General features: G+C 40.7%; 1 protein-coding gene across 1 annotated transcript in view; it reads right to left on the reverse strand.

Annotated features, from left to right (window-relative positions):
* Positions 1 to 23,454, reverse strand: part of plxna4 (plexin A4) — a 208,183-nt gene that overhangs the window by 63,953 nt on the left and 120,776 nt on the right. The window contains exon 5 of the mRNA XM_020652671.3: positions 13,349 to 13,449. Within this exon, the coding sequence (XP_020508327.2) occupies positions 13,349 to 13,449 (101 nt within the window). The remainder of the gene's footprint in view (positions 1 to 13,348; positions 13,450 to 23,454) is intronic.

The following is a 23,454-nucleotide window of genomic DNA, read 5'->3' on the forward strand; positions in this document are numbered from 1 at the left end:
GTGCAGGAGAGATAGAGAGAGGATGGAGAAGAAAGCAGAAGAGAAGCAGGATTTAAAAGGAAGGCGGCCATTGTTGGCTTTCTGTGAAGCTTTGGCTGCTAAGCCGGTTTGAGTAGGGGTTTAATCGCTTTGGGTTCCTTTGTGCTTCTCTATCACTCCTGTCTGTTCCTCCTTTTCTAGCACTGATTTAATAAGACCACATCATATAAGTACCCCGAGGCAAATAAGACACACAAACCCTCAAATGCACACACACACACACACACACACACACACACACACACACACACACATAAACATACACAGTCTGCTGTTTAATGGAAGAATCACTCTGTAAAAGATGCTCTGCAGGATATTTTAGTGAACATGCTTGCCTTGTTTGGGTTTTGTGTGTGAGTCCTTTGATGACGGCTTTTCTTTTTGTGTTGGTTCATAGACAGTGTCACTGTTTATGGTTAAAAAAAATCATAACATTTCTGAGACTAAGGGAGGGTGCGTTATTGGAACTAACTGGCACAACTGTTAAAGTTAATACATGTGAGTGTTTGAATCATTACAATTGAATGAATAACAGGATGAATAAGGATTTATAATGTTCAATCATATTTCCCTCAACTCCTCTCTGAAACAAACAACAATACGTGTTGCAATCTTTACGCGTTCTCTTTTTATAAACAGCTACATTTTATGATTCCTTAAGGTTGTTAGGAAAAATAGAATTACAATAGAGACAATAATGGATACTGATAACTATAAGGACATATTTTTCACCAATTAAGAAATAAGGCATCCAGCTGCCGTCAGAAAAGCTTTTATCATACAAGAACTATAACGTAGAAAAATCTGTAGTCACATTGATCTACTTATTTACAACATTCACATTCTGAAATGAGTTGAACTAGATCATCATGGCTATAAATCAACATGAGACTACATTACAGAACTAAACATGTATAACACTTGTTGCTTCCAATGACATTAAAGTTAATCAGAGTTAATATTAGAATGCTTTAATCATGTTTACATTTGCACTATTTTGAAGGATGCCTCGGTGTCACAAGGTGAAGGGTCCGAATAGTCTTTTGATTTATGAGGGATGTGACAGGGGTGATAAATGCTTGTTATACCTTTACAAAGGGTCAAAGTCACAACATCACGTCCAAGCTTATAAATTCAGACACTAGCTGCAGTAAATAACATCGGGAGGAAAGTGAAACGACAGGATAATTTATTGATTTGTGCTGGTTCACAACTCCCTGCATGTATGCAACAAATATCAAATCACACAACTTCTTCAATTTTATACATGACGAAAATGACAAGTGTGGACAATATTGAATTTCTGAGATTTAACCTTTTAAACCTTTTTTCCTTCTCACACTATCTGGCATGGGCACCATTGGTGCATCCTGGGCTTAGTGTCGCCATGAAAGCAAACAACCCCCGCAGCATCCCCCCCACCCTGCCTTAGTCTGGAATGATCGTGGGTTCAGTCAGACCTTTTCCCAGCACTGGAAATGTACTTAACAAAATCCGAAATAGGAACATAGATAAAGCTCTCTAGTCTGAAATAATGTTTGCACACTAGCCTTTATAGAATACATTGTAGGAGTTTTTGCAAGCCAGTGAATTATATTGCAAGTGGATGGCCTCTGCTGTGTATTTGTTTATGGAGATGTCGTAAAACCCTGCAGGGAGTGAAAGTTTCATCTCTTTATCAGAGTCAGAAGGTCACAGACTTGCTGTGCAGGAGGAGACAGACAACAGGTGGAATTATTCACTTTCACATCCTCAACCATGCAGAGACTATGACTCAGCACATAGGGGAGGCTTTTCCTCTCTCTATCTCTATCTCTCGCTCTAAAGGTTTGAACAATTGAAAAACAATTACAGTTTGATTCCTAAAATAAATGAGAGTACTGTGCAATCTACTGTGCTTTTACAAGGTATTACAATCTTCTCTCAACATACCTCAACACAACAACCCAAAAAGAAATCTGCTGTACAGCCATATAGTTCGGCTCAAAGGGGGATAGACTGGTGTATGAAGTTATGCTTACTGAGATACTTTTATACAGGACTATGTATGTTTTGCATGTTTAAACGTACTTGAAAACCATTGCACAATCCATTGTGGAAAATACCGCTACTACTACTGCAGTGTGATTTCTTCTCATACATACTGAGTGTTGCTAACACAGATGGCTAATAATTTGAGAGGTGGGTATTATCAGAGTAAAGCGCTGTATAATTGATTTAATTATAATTCATACAGACCTTAAAAAAAAGGATTGCACATGTTGTAACAATATCCTCCTTTTGTGAACATCAAAGAATATATCATTTTGTGAACCCGGGAAATCAAAGTGATTTCCATTTCAAATAACAGTCACAAGAAGTCTGCCTGGGTATATCGTTTTAGATGTCCAACATCTATTCACTTGATTGGTAAACACTGCTCTTGTGCAGAGCTGTTTGACTGAGTGGAAATGACACATTATAAGAGAGCAAGCTGAAAGGATTAGATTGGCCCTGAATGGAAACTAATCTGCACCCTTGTTTCTCCGAGCCTTTGATAAAGTGACACAATTAGAGGGAGACTGAGGAGAGGGCAGGGAGGGAATATTTTGCCTCTGCAATTGTTTCTGATGAGGTTGTCACTGCCATTCAAAACAAGATGGTCTCTGGGATAAATGACCAATCACACAGTGGTAATAATTGAGCTCTTTTGATGATTAAAGTGACTACAATGATTAGCACACAATATTGTCAAAGAAGGCTGTGATCAAAGCCTCCATGATTAATATTAGGTCAACAAAACAAGTCTAAAGCATATACATTCAACTTTAAAAAGAATAATTTAGCTTAATAAGGTTCATCACTGCCAACTGCAAATCCTATTTTTCATAGTTAGGTTTTGAAATATGCACCTGCATGATGAAACATAACCTGAAAGTGACTGAAAAGTACAGAAAAGAAAAAACAAGAATAAAGGACAAAGGTACTAAAGAGCAAAATGTTTGTGTAATACAAAATATCACACTAATAAATAAGAGCAGCATTAAACATACTGTAGCCTTCTGTATTTTGAAGGTATACAGAACCATAATTCTAGGCTTGATCTTTAATAGTTGAAACTAGTCGGGTATGGAGTGGGGTTTAGGCTGCAGGGCTCAGGGGAGCGTATAGAGAGAGAACATACTAAAGAGAGGGAGCAGATGTATCTGGCCATGTGAGACTTCAGGTGTAATGCATATCTAATGTGAGGCACGGAGAAGGTCAAGCAGGCTGGGAAATGAAAGCTATTAAATTCTCACAAAGCCGGAGTCCAGCCATCCTCGGCTCTATCAAATGTTCATGTCACTGAAGGCAAAAAAAACCACGAGTGCACTGCACACAAGCATAAGACACAAACGTGGTATAAACCTTTATTTAAGTTTATGTGTGCAGGTATAGAATCTGCACAAGTATTCCTTTACCCAGAAAAACCTTCACTGCATCAGATTTAATATATTTTCTTTACAATTATTTCTTGTATTCTACAAATCTTGGATTGCCTTGAATCTGCTGTTTGTGGTAAATCAATGCACAAGAAATAGGCAGAGTGTAGTCCAACTGAAACTCAATTACCATAAGACCCATGCATCATCAGACACTCTATAAAATCCTATACAGACTAATAGACTGAGGCTGTATAAGGTACTGTGTCACAGAGATCCACTCAAATGACACACATCTACACTCAGCCTGGACATCGACACACCACACACACTACACACACTACACACACTCCACACACTACACACACAGACACACAGGCAGTGTGCCTTCTTGTGCTATCATTAAGAAAGGTGGTCCACAGAGCAGAAATCCACATGGAGGGGCCGGTGGGGGAGTCATTACCTGGCCCAGTGGCTATGACCCTGTTACTCCCGGTTGTACACACACACACACACACACACACACACACACACACACACACACACACACACACACACACACACACACACACACACACACACACACACACACACACACACACACACACACACACACACACACACACACACACACACACACACTAGCACAAAATCTCTGTCTCAAATGAGCCTGTTTCCAAAGACATTGAAATTGTAGAGTGGCTGCCCCCAAGTCTCGAACTCTCTGAGCCATCCCCTTTACGTACTACCGATGCAAGAACACCAGCTGAGCAGGAAATGAAATAGAAACACTGCTGCAGAGAGTTTAAACAGGTAACAAAATTAAACAATCTGTTAAAAAATTACAAACTGCAGCTAAGACAAAGCCTGATGTTGTCACTCAATGTCCCATAAACATTTCAATAAATGAGGGATATAACAGCCCTTATTATTTCCAACAACCTTCATAAATTCTGTATCTTTCACTTACGCACACAAACAAATCAGAATAAATGGCGATCAGCAACGTCAATCTGGACCTGAGGGCAAGCAAGCAGCAGCTGTTTCTCCCTATCGTGACTTTCGGTGCCTCACACTCTACCAGCAGCTGTCAAAAAGCCGTGCCGTCTCTCTTTCTCTATCATTACGCACACACAAACACACAAAAATACAAACAATCCCCTGGCAGAGCTATTAAACAGTGGATGCTGTGGCAGGCTTATTAGACTGTTTATCTAGAATATGTGATGTCACTGCCGCCCCTGAAGATGCTATTAGACCAGGTTCTCTATATTAAAGCTCTTTATCTGTCTGGTTCAGAGGTATGCTGGTGTGAGTGTGTGTAGTGTGTGTGTGTGTGGGGGGGTTAAAGACTGACAAGAAAATTAACTTTGTCTGAATTGTTCAATCATTCTTTATGAAATATTTTATCCCGAAGACACATTAAACCATTAAAGAGGTTTTATTGACACATAAAGGGCACTGGGGGCACTGTCATTATGAAATTGTTCTTTTCAATGATCCAGCCAACAAACATTACTACTGATTATTTCTACATCTTAATAAATAAAAAACACTTGTTCTTATGTTACATATGAATTTCTAGTCTAAGCTTTCTCATTATTTGTATTTTAAGTAAAAAATTGCAGTTACATGATATCTTGGATGAGATAAGACGGATAAAGGATGTAAACGATAATATTGGAATGCTTCCAAACAGCTCATATATCACTGCCCCGTTTATTACCACTTCTAACACAATCTGACCTCACAATCATTAAATGAAAGCCCAGACACTGACAAGGGAAAACAAAAGCCTATCATTGAAGCACATCTACAGTATTTCCCCAGGTATGTGTGAGCTGAAGTCCCCTGTTTGATGATGTTTTCATTGGAGCCCCTGAGGGGGATATGGGAAGGGCACTGGAGGGCTGCTTTTCAATGCGCTCTCAATATTGCACTTGGCTTGTATCTTCTATATATTGTGTTATTATGATCCTGCATGTGTGCCGTTGTAGAAGGCAGCATATGATACTATTGATCCAGGCGGTCAATATCCAGTCTGCAGAGTTATGGTGTGTTAATTTCCCGCCACAGGGCAGTTTGTAAAACTGAGTGAGAAATAGCTTTACTCATCATTATCTATGAAAGTGAATAGGGCATCTAGAGGTCCATGGAGTAGAAGTGTTTACTGTTAAAAAAAAAAAAGCCTTATTATTCTACATTTAATTCTAAAAAACATAATTTATTCATGGCACATTTTAAATGACATGCACACAGCTTGTAAATTTCTGCAGAATATATTTAGAATGACTCACAGAGAGACAGACTACTGGTGCTATGAGTTAAATTATAACACAGTTTAAAATTTGGAAATGATTAATTTGAACATTTTGACAAGTACATTTATATTAAATGCTTGTTAAGTCTTTGGTGTAGTTTAAATATGTAGAGTTTGCTCAAATAAAGGTCAAAGTGTAAAACTTATAAATTAATTCATAATAAAAGACACATCCTTATGACATTAAATTGTCTCAGCATGCATCAACAATCTCAGTGACAAATATATCTGGTATTACTACAGACAATCAGCTGGGATTACAGCAAGATTATATAACGTTGTTATTATTTTCTTAGTACGTTGTTGCTGCCACAGCACCAGCTACATGATGGGACATCTGACATTACCTGCATGGGTACTCCCTCCCTGGGGTGCTCCCCATCATAGTCAAAATTGACTGTATGTGTGTGTATGTGATGTGTTTATCCTCATATCCTTAACTAGAGTACCTGCTTCTGGAGTTGAATTTATGCTCTTCACCAGAAGATTTCTCACCCCTGCTCTCACTTCTGTGAATGTATGTAACCTCACCCCTCTCAGTACGTGGAAGACATCACTTTATACCTTCCCTCTCTTTAACTGTCAACACATCTTTCATTCATCCTCTCTGTCTCATGTCACTCCTGGTGTCTGGTTCTTGCTCTTCTGGACAAAAGAAAGACACCTTCCCCACTGTGAGATTGTGTTTGTGTGTGCATGTCCTCTTTTCACTGTCTCTGTTGCCCTGTGTGAGGTAGGGTGACGATAGGTGACAGTGAGCAATGGTCCCGACTTAAAAGTGGGCATTGTGTGTGAGCTTGAGCCTGTGTGTCGCAGCTAGGTAGATTGGTTTGTGTGCTGTGTGTGTGTGTGTGTGAGTGTGTGTGTGTTCTTCACACTATGACTGTGACAGTCGAGAGGGAACCAGGAGGTGCAACACTCCGTTCCATCCTGATGCCCCTGTCACTTCTTGGCCATGTTCCCTTCCCTCAACTTCCCTTAGCATCCAGGGAGAGGTGCAGGGAGGGTGAAACCAGTCACCCATACTCAGGGGACGGCTACCCTCCCCTGGGCACGGACATCAGAGCGAGTGCCATGGATGCAAAGATTTCAGGATCAAAGAAACTATTTGGAATAAACTCAAGTTTGACAGTTGTCCAAGCCACTTAGGAACTGTTTCAGACCACATCAAAAGTATTAGTTGCACATAATTTTAAGTTGCCTAAGTTGTGATAAAAGGTCACAAACCTTTACCTGGATGATATAATAACCCCCTGTAAGTGAAGCCAAAAAGTTCCCCTTGCTGAACAGATCATAAAGCCCACCTCGTCTGTGTTAACTGACAGTATATTGGTCAAACTGAAAAATACACTTCTTATACATTCTTTCTCAACAAAGTCTCTGTCATAGTTAGTTCTTATCATGCTGATGTATAAGTGTTTATTTGTCTGAGACAATTAGTTGAAATTCATTATTTTGATCCTCTAAAAAGGGGTATGACACATGAGTGACAGCTCTGCTGACAAATGTGACTCCTGCAGCACTGAGTGCACCAGATTGGCAAGGTAGAGGAGGAATGTGAGGAACAGTAACAGTAGAGTTGTTAAACTATCCATAAAAGTAAATATCCATTTCAAACGGACAAAAGAACATGTTCTGCTTTGGACCCCGCTGACCTGAGGAATTTATTGATAAGTTAAATGTATGTTTTAGTTAGCGGAAAGGCCGTAAGTCTGTACCGTGATTTCACCACTGACTAAGATAAGCCAGCACCCATCATTTGGGATATTTTGGCATCACTTTTCAGGGCAGAACCCTTCAGTGGCAATCTATAAGTTTCTGGATATTCAGATCAGTCAAAAAGAAAACACAGCAATATTATCTCAGTGCTCTAACATTTTCCCATTGACAGCTTCCATTTCTTATTATCTCCTTGAAATTTCTTTGCCTTTCATTATCTCCGTCTTTGCTTTTACCTCGTCCTTGCCTCTTGGTTCAGTAATGAGGGAGAGAAAGTCAAATAATTAAAACTGAATTTTTTAAGTCAAATTCTTTATCTCACATTTTTCTGCAACAGAAAAATTCACCTAAGCTATCCCAGCTCTTCTTAATGTTGGTTCTTTCAGCACTACACTTATTTAATCTGAACATAGGCTAAATAATAATTTAGCAAGACTGAGACAACAACAGTCTATTGCACATTGTAAGAGGTGGTAAGTTTAAAGACCAACATTAAACCGGTTATTAGCACACATAAAAACTTAGACAAGGATTAGCAGCCTACCCACTTTTTGTCTGGCCTCTGATTTGAGTTAAGAGTTATCTTTTTAACTCTAAATGTGGTGGCTCTATTAGAGCAACAACTGTCTTTTAGGTGTAAACAATTCCTTCCTCTGCCAACAATATGTTTCAAAGCACTTACAGCTATCTCCAGGGGCAAGCTAGTGGTCACCACAACTAAACATGAGTCCCCTGCAGCATGCTAATTGTGGCACTGCAGTTTAATTAGCATTACTTTGGCATACCACGGTAATGAGCACACTGAGGTAACGGATGACTGTGACACAGCGACAGGTAGCGGCGGTGCAGAATAAATATGAGCGAGAGAGAGAGAGAAAGAGAGAGAGCGAGAAAGTGTTCGATGGATCTGCCAATTAGCTTTTCCCTCTGAAAAGGTTATTCGTTTGACAGCAGCAAAGATGTCTTGGGAAAACAAAGGATTTAGGAGACAAGAGGCTTTGCAGCATGACTTGCAAGTTTCATAAGCCCTTTTGTATGTTTACTTAGTACTTCTTGAACTTTTGTATCATCCTTAGATACTAATACATGTGTTTGACAACTGTCAATTAATATATGATTGGGTGACTCCAGAAAAGAAGCATTAAGAATGATCTTATCTATTCATTCTTTTGCACAAAAAGTGCTACTCAAAGGAAAATATAAGAAGCAAGTAAGTCATTTCATTTCAGTATAGTTGTTTTCTGCGTTCACTGACTCATTTTGCAGTTTGCCACAGGACGTTTACTGATTGTATTGATTGTATGGACAAACCCTCTCTAATGAACTAGGAGAAGCCATTTGCCTGTAGCCAGTGGTCCAAAGACTGTACTGTCCCCATTCCACTTCAGCGAGGAGGGATCAATGTTTGTGAGTGTTTGGACAAAGAGAAGAAAGGTGCTAGACAAACAGAAGACGGGTGGGCCAGCTTCTGAGCACAAAATACAATGGAGACACAAGTGCATACCAGGCCCAAACTGTTAATATGAAAACACATTTTGCAGACCATGAATGAATTCTTGGAAACATGAGAAATGCAGTCCATGATAACATTGCAGAAGATAAAATTCGATTCAAATGATAGTAAAGAAGGGAATACAGTAGGCGGACAAATAAAAAATAAAAAAGAGAGAAAATGATCTCAGTACTCTGGGAATACAACTATAGACTGTATAGACTTATATGTCAAACCAATTATTAACGTGAAGATATCGTGACATTAGCACCACTTGCTCCAAATTGACATCAAGATCACAGTGTAATGGGAGATATTCCCGAATTCATGCCAAATATGATGACATTCGTTCTGACAATGCTACTTCTCCAAATATGGTTTCCAATCTGTCTCACTGTCACAGATGACAGGAATCTTGACAGCCTAGTTAACCAAATACAAAACTGACAGCCAACTGGCAGCATTAGGGGAGGTAAAATATCCATAATTCCCTCTAAGACTTCTGGCATAATGGCTAAGTCCAGAGGTGCCCATGTACTGTACTTGGAGGGGTTAATGCATGGGTAGAAACCACAGAGAAATAAAACATAAAAACCTGCAGTATGTAGGCGACTCCAATGGCTGCAAAAGAAGTCTGAAGAACCAGATGCAAAAATACTTCTGATTTTATGTGTCCCTTGACTGGTTTTAAATCTTCTTTAATGCCACATGAGGACTTAAGAAGAGCATTTCAATAGAGGGGCAGGCTCTTGATAATGTCATGGTTACTTGAATTTTACCCAGAAAAAAGGTCCCTGCTTGGCAGCAGGTATACTTTCTGTAAGTACAAGCACCTATGGGTGAAACTTGCTGCACACAATGTTTTTAAGTGATCCAATACTGTCAGCATTCAAAAGACTCATTCACATTCTTGCAGACTAATCTGTACCGTTCTCAAAAACCAAGAAAACAGTGGGATGGAGGAACCTTTGAAAAGTAGCTGTGAAACTGAAGGTCCATTGTACTTTTGTGGAAAAGTGCTTAGGTCTTCTTTTATCAAAATCAAGTTTTTTAAATTCATTTAAATTCATTCATTCTCAAAGGCCAGCATAAGCCTTCACATTACCTTTATAGGTAATCTTCTTTAAGAGTCCTCTATGAGACTCTCCTCTGATTGACAAAGTATGACATCCAATGTCAGAGGTAAAAGAGTGGAAAGAGAAGAAATGAAGCGAAAGTGGAGGCTGATATGAGTGAAGACTTTCCTTTCACCTGCCGGGTTAGACAGGCATTAGCATACGTTGTGCATCTCAGCAAAGGAGAGCAAGAGGATGAGTGTGATAGGCCAAGACAGTTTGGTTGACAGGTGAAGCTTAAGAGTTTCCTCAATAGTGGCAGGGAAAACCACAGGGGGGGAATCTGAAGAAGTTTCCCAAGGGGATTAAAAAAACATACAGCATAAGGGGCATGAAGGACGTGCAGTTGATGGATAGATAGGAGAGCATGTCTATAAATGAAGACATTTGCCTTTCTAAACGAATGGTCAATGTTTGTCAAGGACAGGACTACGATCAGACAGACACACACACACACACACACACACACACACACACACACACACACACACACACACACGTGAACTATCCTCTCCTGTTGATTTCCTCCCCTGTACTATTGATTGCCTTTCTCCTCTTCCCCTGGTGTTCTCTCTAACAGCTCCTCTCACCGATCTATAAAGTAAATAAAGGCAATGCTGATAGAGAGAGGAAGACAGAGAGTGAAAGAGAGAGAGTGCTTGCCATTCTTTTTGCTCTCAGAGCAGTGATTTCAAGGTTGATTGGGAACAACAAACTATCTTGGAGAACACTTTGAAGATGAACAGCATGCTATCCTTCCCCTCTTCTAGCACAAAGTAAGTGTGGGTGGGAGAGTGGTGGAGATTTCTACGAGTTCACTATGTTTTGGCCTTTTTGCTACATGTTATTAAAGCTGAATTGTTGAAGCCTTTGGTCTGCTGTCAGTGGACGAGGCAGGGGGCCTGTTTTCATATTTTATTCTTTGTAGAAATAGCTCTAACCTTGGCTAGGCCAGGAGACATATTTCACGAGTTAGAGTACAATATGAACACAATACATTCATTATAATTCACAACACATCCATCAGTTGTCTTTTTTTTTCCTGCACAACAATGCAGACTGACCCTGTGGGCTTCTGGCATTTAAATATATGTATTCACTTATGGACACTTATACATTGGTTTTCCCTTTGGCTACAATCTGTCAGATTAAGTTTATTAACACTGTTGTAGAAGTACACATGAATGGACTCAGTGTACTAGTGGATGACAACATCTTGGCTTCTATAAATCCAAAGATCAACAGTGGTTAATTTAACCTCTCTGCACTGAAGTACATGCATCCCTCAGAGGGCATCAGTTACACCAAGGCCCAGATAACACAAGCTGGGAGATGGAGAGCGCAGAGGTGGAGGGACTTTGAGAAAGATAAACCTGTGGTCAATAGTTCAACTTTGGTTGTGCATGTCATGCATGTCCCTTAGCTTGAAGAGTAAAAGATAGGGGAAACCGTGTGTGCAACTTACAGAAGGGACAACTACACACACACTCACTCATACACACACACACATATGCCCACACAACAATCACACAATACACACCTGTAATCTCTCTCTCTCGCTCTCTGCCCTTGTAATGGTCAAAACCTTGACACTTGAGAATGACTGGAGTGGCATTTGGTTATTTTCTCTCCCTCTCTCTAGGCTCTATTCTGGTTTTGGGGACTTGACACTAATTTTCCATCAAGAATGGTGTGCGTGTGTGTTTGCCTTGCCCTTGTGTGTGTGAGTGAATAGAGGGTGAGATGAGGTGAGCTGATTCTTTCAGGCTAAGTGTGACAGGCCAATCTGTGGCCACCCATTTGCCCTGACTGGGAAGATGTCCAGGGCGTTAATGGGTTTCCACACACACACACACACACACACACACACTATTCACACACTGGTCCACTATATTGCTTTTGGCTGATTAATGTTAAAGTAAATAGTGTAAAGAGAGTGCAATTAAGGTAAGAAATTATGGCTAACATAAAACTTTAGACTGATGCTTCAGAAATTCGTGAATCAATGTGTGTGAATATTTGTGTGTGAATGTGCAAGACTTTGCTTCTAAGCTCTGGTATGTGACCCCATAACCCCTTGGAGTGTGTCCTCTTTCTGCTAATGCACTTTCTACCCCAGAGACCTTGAACACATCCATCCTCGGTTTCTCCTTCCTTCACTCTGTTGCACACAAACCTGCTGTTTTTTTTTCTTTTCAGTCTAGTAATCATATTTCATCTTCCTTTCACAGCTATTCCTTCTTCAACGTTTGTGTTCATGATGAGCCTTTTGATATCTTCCTTTTTTTCCACATCTTTCTCAGAATGTAATGGTCTGTTTCCTCGTCATCATCTTTGTAGCCTTCCCTGTCCATCTTTCCTCCTGTCTGGGCCTCCAGTGTGTGCGCTCCTCTCACACTCTCTTCGCATCTCTGCCCCCGCCATGTCCTCTCGTGCCAACAGGGACAGAGGTCCTAAATGTACTCAGTCTCACTCTCACACACACACTCTCACACTCTACCCAAGGGCTAGCAACAACACAAGAAACCAATTTTCAATTTACAGTGGAGTGGGAAATCTCCCTGCCCTCAGCTAGCACTATCTCCCAGTTCAATCTTGAGGGACACGGATTTGACATCAGCTGAGGTGTGTGTGAATTCTTGTGCTTTTTTGTGTACATGGGTAAAAGAGAGAATTACAGCTTAAAGAGAATAAAATGCAGGAAAAAAGGACAGTTTTGGACGGCTAGGAGAAAATTAACTTTGATTAATGAGAACATCTCAGATTTTTCCCTTACAGTTAAGTTACAATAACAGAAACTATCCCTCTCCTCATGTCAACCCGGACAGTTTGGAATGGTGCCTATCGGAGCCCTGGCAGTGTCGCCAGAGTCTGAGCTCTCACCAGGCTCTGGTTTCAGGGCTGGTAAACAAAGCCAGTGGTCTGGTTTGGTAATGGATCTAAGGGGGGCCCTGGCACAAGGCCGAGCCCAACCAGGAAAGCAATCTGAGAGCTGGCCTGCGTTGGCTAGAGGACTCCCTGAATGCTCAAGGGCTGCAAGGGAAGAAGAGCTGGGAACGGGCCCAGGCGTCACAGAGGTAGAGGAGGTTAAAAACCCAAACACAGCCACCCCTAGTCTGTTAGGTTGGTTTTGACTGCTCAGTGAATGGGAAGGAAGTAAAGAAATAAAAGTTCAAAAGCAAGAAAAAGGTAAATATAGATGCTGTGTGTTTGTATAAGCATATGTGTGATTGTGCAAGTGTAAGACAGCTCTTGTACTTACATGTTGTGTAGGACACACCAGCCACAGTGGGGATCTCCTGATCCAAGACATTCACTGCAGGTTGAGTACTGGCCACAGACCTCCACTGGCACCCTTGACAGCTGCAGAGAAACACGGAGAAGGAATTAATTTGGGTGGTGAGACATTCACACGTGTGCATTATGAGGGAATATCAAAATTGATACTTGACAATCTGACTGAGAGGGAACTAAAAATGCAAAAATTGGTCAAGTTTTAGGGAAATTAAAAACTGTAATGTTTAAAAGGCTTGAACAAAAAAGTTAAAACTGCATGTCTGGGGTCACAGTAGCTCAGTCTCTAGGGGCTTGGGTTTGTTGATGGTCACCTGTTCCTGTGCGAACAAAATCTGGAAATTGGTCAGGGAAATGGAAAGACGCCAGACATACCCTTTGAGCAAGGCACCAAACCCCCAACTGCTGTGGCATTCATTCATGTGCAGCCCCTCACTCTGACATCTCCCCAGGTATCATATGATGTGCATGTGTGTGTATTTTAGGGTTATGTGTTTGTGTAGCATGTCTCAACAACAGAGTGTAAAATTGAAAAATTGAAATTCCCGTCGAGGGATTAATAAAAGGATATCTCACTACTGGGAGCAAAATTAAATAAAAACAACAAAATAAATAAAAATATATTATGTAAAATGATAAATAAAGCTTTTTGTATCCACACTTATTTTCATTAAAATGTAACTATTTGACAGCTTCCATCTTCTCCCACTGGCTCCATATGGAAAACTTTGCCACTTGGGAGAGCCGTCCATCTAACATGATATATCGCCCTGCCAATTCAAACTGGCACTAACTGGCACTGATTGGCACCGGCCTCGACTGACCGAGTGCAAAGGGGCAGAGCTGAGATAGACCTCAGCCATCCCCTCCTCCTGTCACCATGGAAACAGCATGGTGCAGTAATAGGTGTCGCTGCCACTTTTGATTAATGAGCCGTCATTGGTTGATGACCACTGTCACTCAGACGACTCAATGCTGACAGATGGGAACGAGAGACGACATCATCAGTGTGGGACGGATTTTGGGTAATAATGAGTGGTCACACACTAACTGAAGTTCAGTCTTAATATGAGACTCAAGATAAGGTAAACACATTTTTTGGCCGTTTTCTGCTACATTATTATACATCAGGATCTACAGCTCCTTTTCTTTGAATAGGACAGAAAAGGTAAATAATTTGACCAATAACATTAGTAAGAAAAAAAAGATTATCAGACAGATGGAATAGGAAGTTAAGCTTGCTAAGGAAGATACGTTTGAAGCTTGTTCTTTGCTTAAGAACACTTTGATTGCTATGATGGGGTCTATTAAAATCCAAGATATTTTACAATTTACCTCAAAGCTTCAGTGTCCAACCTCCACTAGTTACAGAGGATGAAACTATTTTGGATTGTGCTCTCTTTTTATAAGTAATGCAATTGTACATGTCATCCCGGTAAGAAAAGGACCATAATTAAACCATCTAATGTAGGGCAAGGCTAAATGTAACAAGAGATCAGAAACGCCTATGTGCAGTGGTATCTCTAAAGCACAGCCTGGCACTGACGGCGGTTCTCTCTGTCAGAAGCAAAGACTATCATACGGAGCATCTCTGCCTGACAGCTTCTCTCTCTCAAACAAAAACATACCGAGTCGGTGCTGCAGTTTTACCCACAAGTCATATTTCAACATGTGTGCACACAGATGAACGGGAACCACAAAGACGCACATAGTGTCACTGAAGTCAGAAAACTGACACACTGGCACTACATCATTCTCTCTCCTGCTTTCCACATGTATGTCTCTTCTGTGTTTTTTTCCACAAATACTATCAATAGCAAACTCAGGCAGATTCACTTGTGTGTGGAAACACACAGAGTTCACACACAGCATTAACACACACTCTGAATTAATTCAGAGATGGTTTATCTCCCTGTCAAAGTCAAAAGGAATCCTGCATGGTTTTACAGATTAAAACTAACAAATGTGCATCTTGGTGTGGATGTGTGTGTGCACATTGGGGAAAAAGAAATCAGCTGGCATGTTTTGCCCTATCAACTTTGTAGAAGAGCATTTGCTCAGGCAGATAAGGGAATGAGTTTGAGACAGAATCACAGAGATAGTGGAACATGTGTGTGTGTGTGTGTGTGTGTGTGTGTGTGTGTGTGTGTGTGTGTGTGTGTGTGTGTGTGTGTGTGTGTGTGTGTGTGTGTGTGTGCGCGCGTATGATCACATGTTTCTGATGTTACTCTTCATCTGGCTTTCTTCTCCTCATAAGATCCACCTCTTCCTCAGTCGGCTAAATAACCTGTTAGCCGTTTTAGAGAAAGGCCATTGTGTTATCCTATGGAAGGATTTCAGCTGCCAAAGCCTTATCATGAGAGTGTATGAAACCACAATTTCCCAGTGTTCCTGTGTGTTTATGTAATCTACGTGGCCATGTCACCGCATCGAGTGGTTTGTCACCTCGTGATCTGCCATAAAAGCTAAGCACCCAGACAGAACTGTAGCAAACAATGCCTCCATATCTGAACGCTTTATAATTTAACACTTCATCGGTGGCAGATATGGCAACACACACACCACCCACATGTACACATAGATACAAAAACACACACGGATTTAGACTTTGTGGAATGGAAGGGACCTCTTGATGCCTATCGAGGCCTCAGACGCCTGCATCTGGAGGAAATGGTTTTTCTCAACAGATAAAACACACATTCTTTTACAAAGACAAACACACACCGCATTCAGAGCCCGGCAGAAGTGATGGCTGCCAATATGGATCCTCTGTTCCAGAGCACGGATCCTGATATCATTCATTCTCCCCTCTGTCTGTCTGTCTGTCTCTGTCACTCAGACGCTCTGAGGTGTGCAAGATCATACATTCATCAACTCTCCAGACCCTTCATTCTCTATCAGGCTCACATACACACTCAAGCACGCAACACTTTTGTCCCCTCTTTTATAAAAAAAAAAAAAAAAAAATTGAGGGATTTGGTGGCGTAACGACCCAATGCACCCCTTGTCTCTCTCATCTCGATATCACATTCATTTCATGCAATCTTCTCTGTGGGCTTTGCTAGAGGGGCAACCATTACGGCTCACTGTCTCCTCACTATGGCTACGGTATCATATCAGCGGGGATAAATACAAAAGATTGGGAGCACGGTATTTATAATTCCCTCCTGTTTCAGGTGAGCAAATGACAGCCATTATGCCCTGCACTCTCCGTCCTCTCACAATGGGGAGAGAAGGAAGCTGTTGAATATAATCGTTCTTTTAAAAAAAAAGGGAAAAATCACAGACGTACTTGAAGCCTTAATGTGTGGGGGGAGAGAGGAAGATGTTTTTGATCATTTACCGCAATCACACAATGGCATCAAGTTATATATAGAAGATGTATACAGTAAGTGTTTTGTTCTATTGTAACTGTGGAGGACTGACATCAATGGTGAGAGAGTCCTTGCCTTTAAAAGTATTTCCACTTCAGGATCTTCATGTCTACACTGAAGAGAAGATACAGCTTAACTTTGTTTTTCTTTCCTCTCTCCCTCTTTTTTCTCTGTCTCCCCTCCTCCTTGCATAATTCCAGAGGCTTTCGAGTCAACCTGCAGTGGGAAAGTGATCATTTAATAAATCTGCAGAGACTTTTATTATTAACTAATTCTTCTGCCTTGCCTCTGTTCTTCTCTTTATCCCACTCTTTTCCTTGCCCCCTCCATTTGTAATTAAACAGGGATTCCACCTGCAGCCAAACTCCAGCACTCCAAATGAACAGAGGGAGGAAAATTACAGCGATAGGCCAATCCTGTCTCATAGCCTGTAGGGCACGCTGAACTTCTCTTATCTTTTCTCTTCTTCTCCCCAGGCTAGCTTCGTCTTTTTCTCCTTCCCTGGTGTGAGTTTGTTCATTAGTTTGGCACAATGCCGGCAGCGCATCATTCCTACTGGCTGGGAAGCAGGAATTAATAAGAAATAATCTGGTTAAATGTGTGTAATGTTCTGTTTTGTGGTGACTTTTAACAGCACATTGTAAGTTTGATGTTGTGGGCATATGTCAACGATAAATTGCTATATAAAACAGTAGTGGTCTTTATTAAATATCCTCCATGCCGATGACTGCAGGCAATTCAGCAAGAATCATTATGAAATCAATATTCATTTAAGACAATGGATAGGGATAATGAATCTAGACCTGCTGCTATCACAACAGCATGTCTTAGAAATGGAAACAGTCAACCTGGGTAACATAAAGCATACACACTCCAACTTTCAGGCATTGCAGGTGTATATTTCTGACAAGTGTAAAAACAATCCATGTCTTCTAGACTTTATCTTATAATGTCTGGTCCATCACCAAATCATTTATTATGTCATCTATTCCTTCAATCACTCTCTCTCCCCTCCTCCTGTGTCACTTCTTTCCTGTCTTTCTGGATTGAGGACAGATTGACGTGGGAGTCAAATGAAGCGAGGGACACATCAACGAGTCACTGCCTCATCACGGCTGAAGCGTCACTCCATCCGTCAACCCCTCAACTGACGGTGTTATATCATAAACTCAGTTAACAGAGCGGGCCGATGGCTGCAAGTGCAATATTGTTTTCATTTGACGTTTTCAGAGGTCACATGAGAAAGCCATCCATTGCGCTGTCAGAATTGTCAGCCCATGATAAATGACTTGGATACAATCAATCATTTCCACTTATCTTTCCATTCCAAAGAGGGGAAGGTCCCCATGCACAGAAAAAAACAACTGTTAAATAATCCCGAGGCAGTTTACTTTTAAAAGTTTACAGATTAGAATATCCAGCCCAAGTTACACTACGCTATATGTGTTCAATTTGTCATCTTTGGTGTGTCTGTGCTTACTAAATAAGTAACCAAAAGCTGAAGCGTCCCATTATACTGTCAGTCATCAGTACAGGCAGCATGCTGAAGACATGATGGATGTCATGGCAGAGTACATTTAAGGTGTTGGGTGTGACAGCTGACCCTTGGGTGCACTAACAATATTTGCATTTAGCCTGTAAAACCATTTCTTTCATTGGCAGCTTCTAGAATTATATTAGTGTGTCTGTGTGCCACACACACACAAACACACAGTGGCTAATTCTGCACTGGCTGAATCATCTTGCCCTGTGGCATAGCCTGGGTAACAATACGGCCTGAATTGAAATAACAAAGAGCACAATAGTCTCCACAAGGCAAGACATAGACAAAAATGCTGAAGATGACCCACACGAACATCAACATGACAAACTTTATCATCTGTCCGTCTGTAATAGAAAACAATTATCTAGCAAATTCACCGCCATCCAGGATGGAAAAAGAGGGAAGTATTAGGATTCATAAATGTACTGAGGCACAGCAGGAGGGAAAGAGAGAGAAGACAAAGGTAGAACTTCAAAAGAAACTCTGTGCAAGACAAGAGTTCACTCAAACCTTGTTTGCCCCACTTCGTTGACATGTTTCAGAAGTGTGTCAAGCAACCATGGCTGCAACACATCAGCTCTATTCCCTTTTCCTTGTTAGACCACAGCAGCCTGCAGCTAAACTGGGACACAACATAACATGCACATCCAAACACCTTCATAACTTAGAGGGGTTGAGGAAGCCACACAGAAAGGGATGTGGTTGAAAGTTTCCCGCTGATGGGAATTAAAGGATTCTGGTATTAAACGTCTTTGATGAGATGCGAAGACGCGATACTTCCACAAATTGGCTTGTCGGATTTCCCTCGGGGCTTCAAAACAGAGGAAAAAAAAGGGTTTGACTTTGAACGATCTCACCCCAGTATAGTACACATTTTCAATAATTTACACTTACAGATCTGCATTTGCTACACTGAGCATGAAATATTTAGCACCATGAGTGTGGGAGTCCCAGCACTTTCCAGCAACAGTTTAGATGCTGAATGTAAAAACCTTGATTTATGTTGGGAATAAATTATCAAGAAAACCATGTAGCGAAATAAGCAATAAGACTCAGCCATTGACTGACTAAACAGGTGCTGGCAGGCTTAGTGTGGTTGCTGGAGGGAAATTGTATGGCAATGGGAACATTGGAGGGTGGGTTGATTGACAAAGACACAACAAAAACTGCTTGAACTGCTCCCAAAAGCCCTGGAACCCAAAGCAAGTCTGAACAGCCAACTGCTGAGCAATGTGCTCCGCTTTCAAAATCCTGTTCATTCAAAATAATTAGTCATGAAGGAGTCCAAACAGAAGACGCTTACATTGCCATTGTTGAAACTAAAAGGTGTGGCATTGTTGATTTACTTAATAGAAGTAGTAACGTTTTTTAATTGTTGTGGGCTGTTCTGAGTCTACTTCTTTTTTTTTTTTTTACAGAAACTGCTTCATGCCATCATTACTATTGAGGCATTTTACTTTTTATCTGTTTAATAGTGTTCAAATGTATTTCTTTTAAACACAAGTAAATAAATCAGTTATTATCTTTCTTTCCGATATCTAATTCATTGTACAGGGAAAATTCAGGTTTACACGCTTGAAACACACACATGCATAAATGTGATAATGAAGAGATGTTGGAGTTATGGTGTCTTGCCAATGGGCACCTCGGGCCACCTCTCCAGCAACCAGACCAATTTCCATACTTTGGGCCGTACTGAATCGATGACCCTCTGGTTCCAAGCCCCAAGTCCCAACAGACTGAGCTACGACTCAACGTACTGTGTTGTGTTTGCTCATTTGTAATGTAAAAGGGCTGTAGATCTAATTGTACTGTTGATCGCTTCAAAGAGGTATTTTTTTCAACAAATGGTTTGGAATAACCTTTGAAAAAAAACCTCTGTACTAGTGAAATGATTCCCTGAACTCCACAGACACCACCTCATTCATTCTGCACAGATGTCCTCATTGTGGCTGACAGATGAACCAGTGTTAACAGGATAGTAACACGGGAGCGAAGTACAGCACAAGCTCACATTAACAGCGGGATTGACCTTCCACTGTCACTCAAACACCAACCCCAACATCCATAATCACAGCCCATTCTATAATCTGACTGTCCTTTTTATACCAGAACATCTATGAACCCACTAACAAGATGACTTGTGTGTGTATATGTGTGTGTGGGGGAGAGAGATCCAATTAGAGGACAGCCAATCACTGGATTAATGAGAGGGTATGGATGACAGATTACTCTGGTACCAAAGAATGGTGGTAAAATATGAGGAATGGAGGATGGGGGATGGAATGGAGTTGAAATGACAATGGATCGTGTGAGAGAGGGTTAGAAATGGAATATAGATGGAAAGAAAGGAGATGAAGAGAGAGGAGCAGGGAACACAAAAGGCTGAATCCTCATTCCCTTTACAAATCCCTTTAGAAATGAATGGAGGTTGGAGGAGCAAAAATCTATAATCCTGAAAGAAAAACAAACCTAACAAAGAGGACACAGTCACAGGGTGGATGAAAAAAAGGACAAGAAAAGATTGCAAGGAAGAGAAATTGAATGCAGGATGAGAAAAATACAACGACTGGGTTGTGGAGAGCGTTTATGCAGTACACAGTGCCGCATGGCTATGTGAGTCAGTATTTGGCTCGCTTTCTTCTCTAATGAGTGTATAATGTGACATAGACAAGCAGCGTAAAGTGTGATTCTCAGCATGAGGCCCCTCCCACAAGCTGCAGCTCTCTATTAAGGTGTTCCAAAAATGTGGCCATGTGTTAATTTATTCATGGCTGATCATAGTTGATTGTTGTGGCAGTAACACAACATTAGAGGGAAGCATTATACCTTGTTCAGGAAAGCATTTTTCAGGTAATAGACCTATACTAATCCACTTTTTTTTCAATTTAAGGTAATAATACTTAAGTTTAAACTATAAGAGACTTTGCCAGCCTGATTACATACACTCATTTGTAGTACTTAGCTGGGAAATCATTACAAAGCTCCTGTAATCATGTATATTTATTTTAATCACTATCTAATAGGGAGCAATGATTGCAGTGAATACAAGGTGGGTTGTCGGTGGTTGTCTTCCCTTTCAACAGCTGGGATAATAAATATTAGCAAACCATAGAGACTTAACAGTTATTATGTTGTCCTCATGGTTTCTGTAGTCCCTTCTTTAAGCTTTAACTTCCCCTTTAACATAACCCATAAGCCCTTGGCTGCAGCTTTTGCTTTAAGATTTATATAAATGCAAAAACTAAGTTATCACAGAAATGACAACACATTTCTTTGGAAGAAGACAAGAAGACAGAAGACAAAAGGGGAATTATGGCAAAAAGAACCAAAAGAAAATTCTTTGATTCAATATTCTGTTATTACTTGGCATTTTTAGATACGCCAGCGGTTTGTAATCCCATGATAGCAGAGGGTTGAATAAACCCTTACTATGAAGAGCAGGAAGTTGCTAGGGACTCTGGAGGACTTACTGTGATCATATCAATCAACAGAAAATGTGTCTGGCTAATTTGATGTCGGCCTGTTTGGCCGTGACAGAAGTTTGGACTATCAGGTGCTACGGCGTTTCATGGTGACCTGTTCACCTTGTCGCACTCCGGCATCAGTAGATATGTGGAGTGTCATGTGAGTAATAAAAGCTAGTTTACTTCAATGTTTTTAAGACGTTTACAGAGTGAACAGTTTCCATGGACCCAGCTGTAACTGTAGAATCTAACTAAATCAGTACAATCCTTCCAAAACCAATATTTAGGGTCCAATTGTTGATTCATTAAGTAAGAGGCCCTGTAATAAGTGGATTAATGTACAGTGAGCAAGTTGTTATCCCTTTAAGGTGAGAAAAACACCGATGAGGGGTCGGGGATCTAGTATTTGTGGCAGTGCTGTGTGTTTAGTTACCACTTACATGAATTCAGCTTAAAAGAGCTACCAGAAAACTATTGAAGTCATGTCTGTTTTTGGTCAACAATGTATTCATCTTTAAGGATAACAGGTAACTAAACAAAATGTAGTTTATTTATCGACTTGTTTTGTTGTGATCCGAAATCATGTTATCCCCTTATCACTTAACTCCTGCCTCTGTCCCTCTCCTCCCCCTCTCTCCCTCATGCTCCAGCTGGACTCTCAGAGCAGTCAGGATCCAGAGGTACTTGTCTCTCCTGGTCTCTCTCCAGGCCTGGCATCACCAATCTGAAGCACCAGGTTTCAAGGCTGAGCCCAGCAGGAAAGGAGTTGTATTGACCAGCTCTGTTTTCAGCCTCCTGTTGTGGGGACCCCCCCTCCGCTCCTTTCCTGTCATTCTATCATGGGTTTCCTTTTTCTGTATTTCTCCCAGGTTCCATTTATCACACCTTCTCTGAGGGTCTTGGTCCCAGGCCCCAGAAACAGCAGGTAGCCTTGTGCTATCGACCTGCTCAGACAGTTTGACAGCGCTTGGCTCCAATCATGTGTGTTACCTGTTTTGCCAAAATATTATTGAAGCATGTTCTTTTTATTTCAGATGAAGCTATTTGTGCTCCTCCACTTTGGAGGCTACAGACACAGAAACAGTGTTGTTTAGTCACCATGAATCATGGCAGGCACTAGCGGTAACAAAGCATCAGTTTTCCGCCATCACAGAATCAAAGTTAGCATCTTGAACACTACTGAGTCTAAGAAACCAAAAGTTATTTACTGAATGAGACATACATAAGTCTTTATCAAAGTAATTACGTTTTAATTTGTTTAAATGGATTAGGTAGAATAAAGCCGAATTGTTTGCGTTTTATTAATTCACTCTTGTTTTGTTCTACAAACCCTTCAGCAGTAAATGAGTGTGTGTTTGTGTGTGTTCACTAATTGCTCTCCATATTTGTGTGTATGGTAATTCCCAGATGTTTTTCCTAAACAGTTAGTGGAGGTCAGGCGTCTAACTAGGCTAATAGACTAATTACTACGAAGGCCCAAAACATACACATAAACACACACGGGACCACTATTAGCTAACAAAACGTACTTTTTTTAATATAAGCTAAATGGAATGCTAATTAAAAAGTGCTAAATATGTAACACAATGTTGGGAGATAATCCTGAGACAAAAAGGAATCCAACGTCATGGGAGGAAATGGAAATTAAGTTTTCCTAACAGTTAATTTGTTACTCTGTAATATCCTCTGA

This window comes from Labrus bergylta, chromosome 23 (assembly GCF_963930695.1).
Source record: "Labrus bergylta chromosome 23, fLabBer1.1, whole genome shotgun sequence".
In the NCBI taxonomy this organism is placed as follows: Eukaryota; Metazoa; Chordata; class Actinopteri; order Labriformes; family Labridae; genus Labrus; species Labrus bergylta.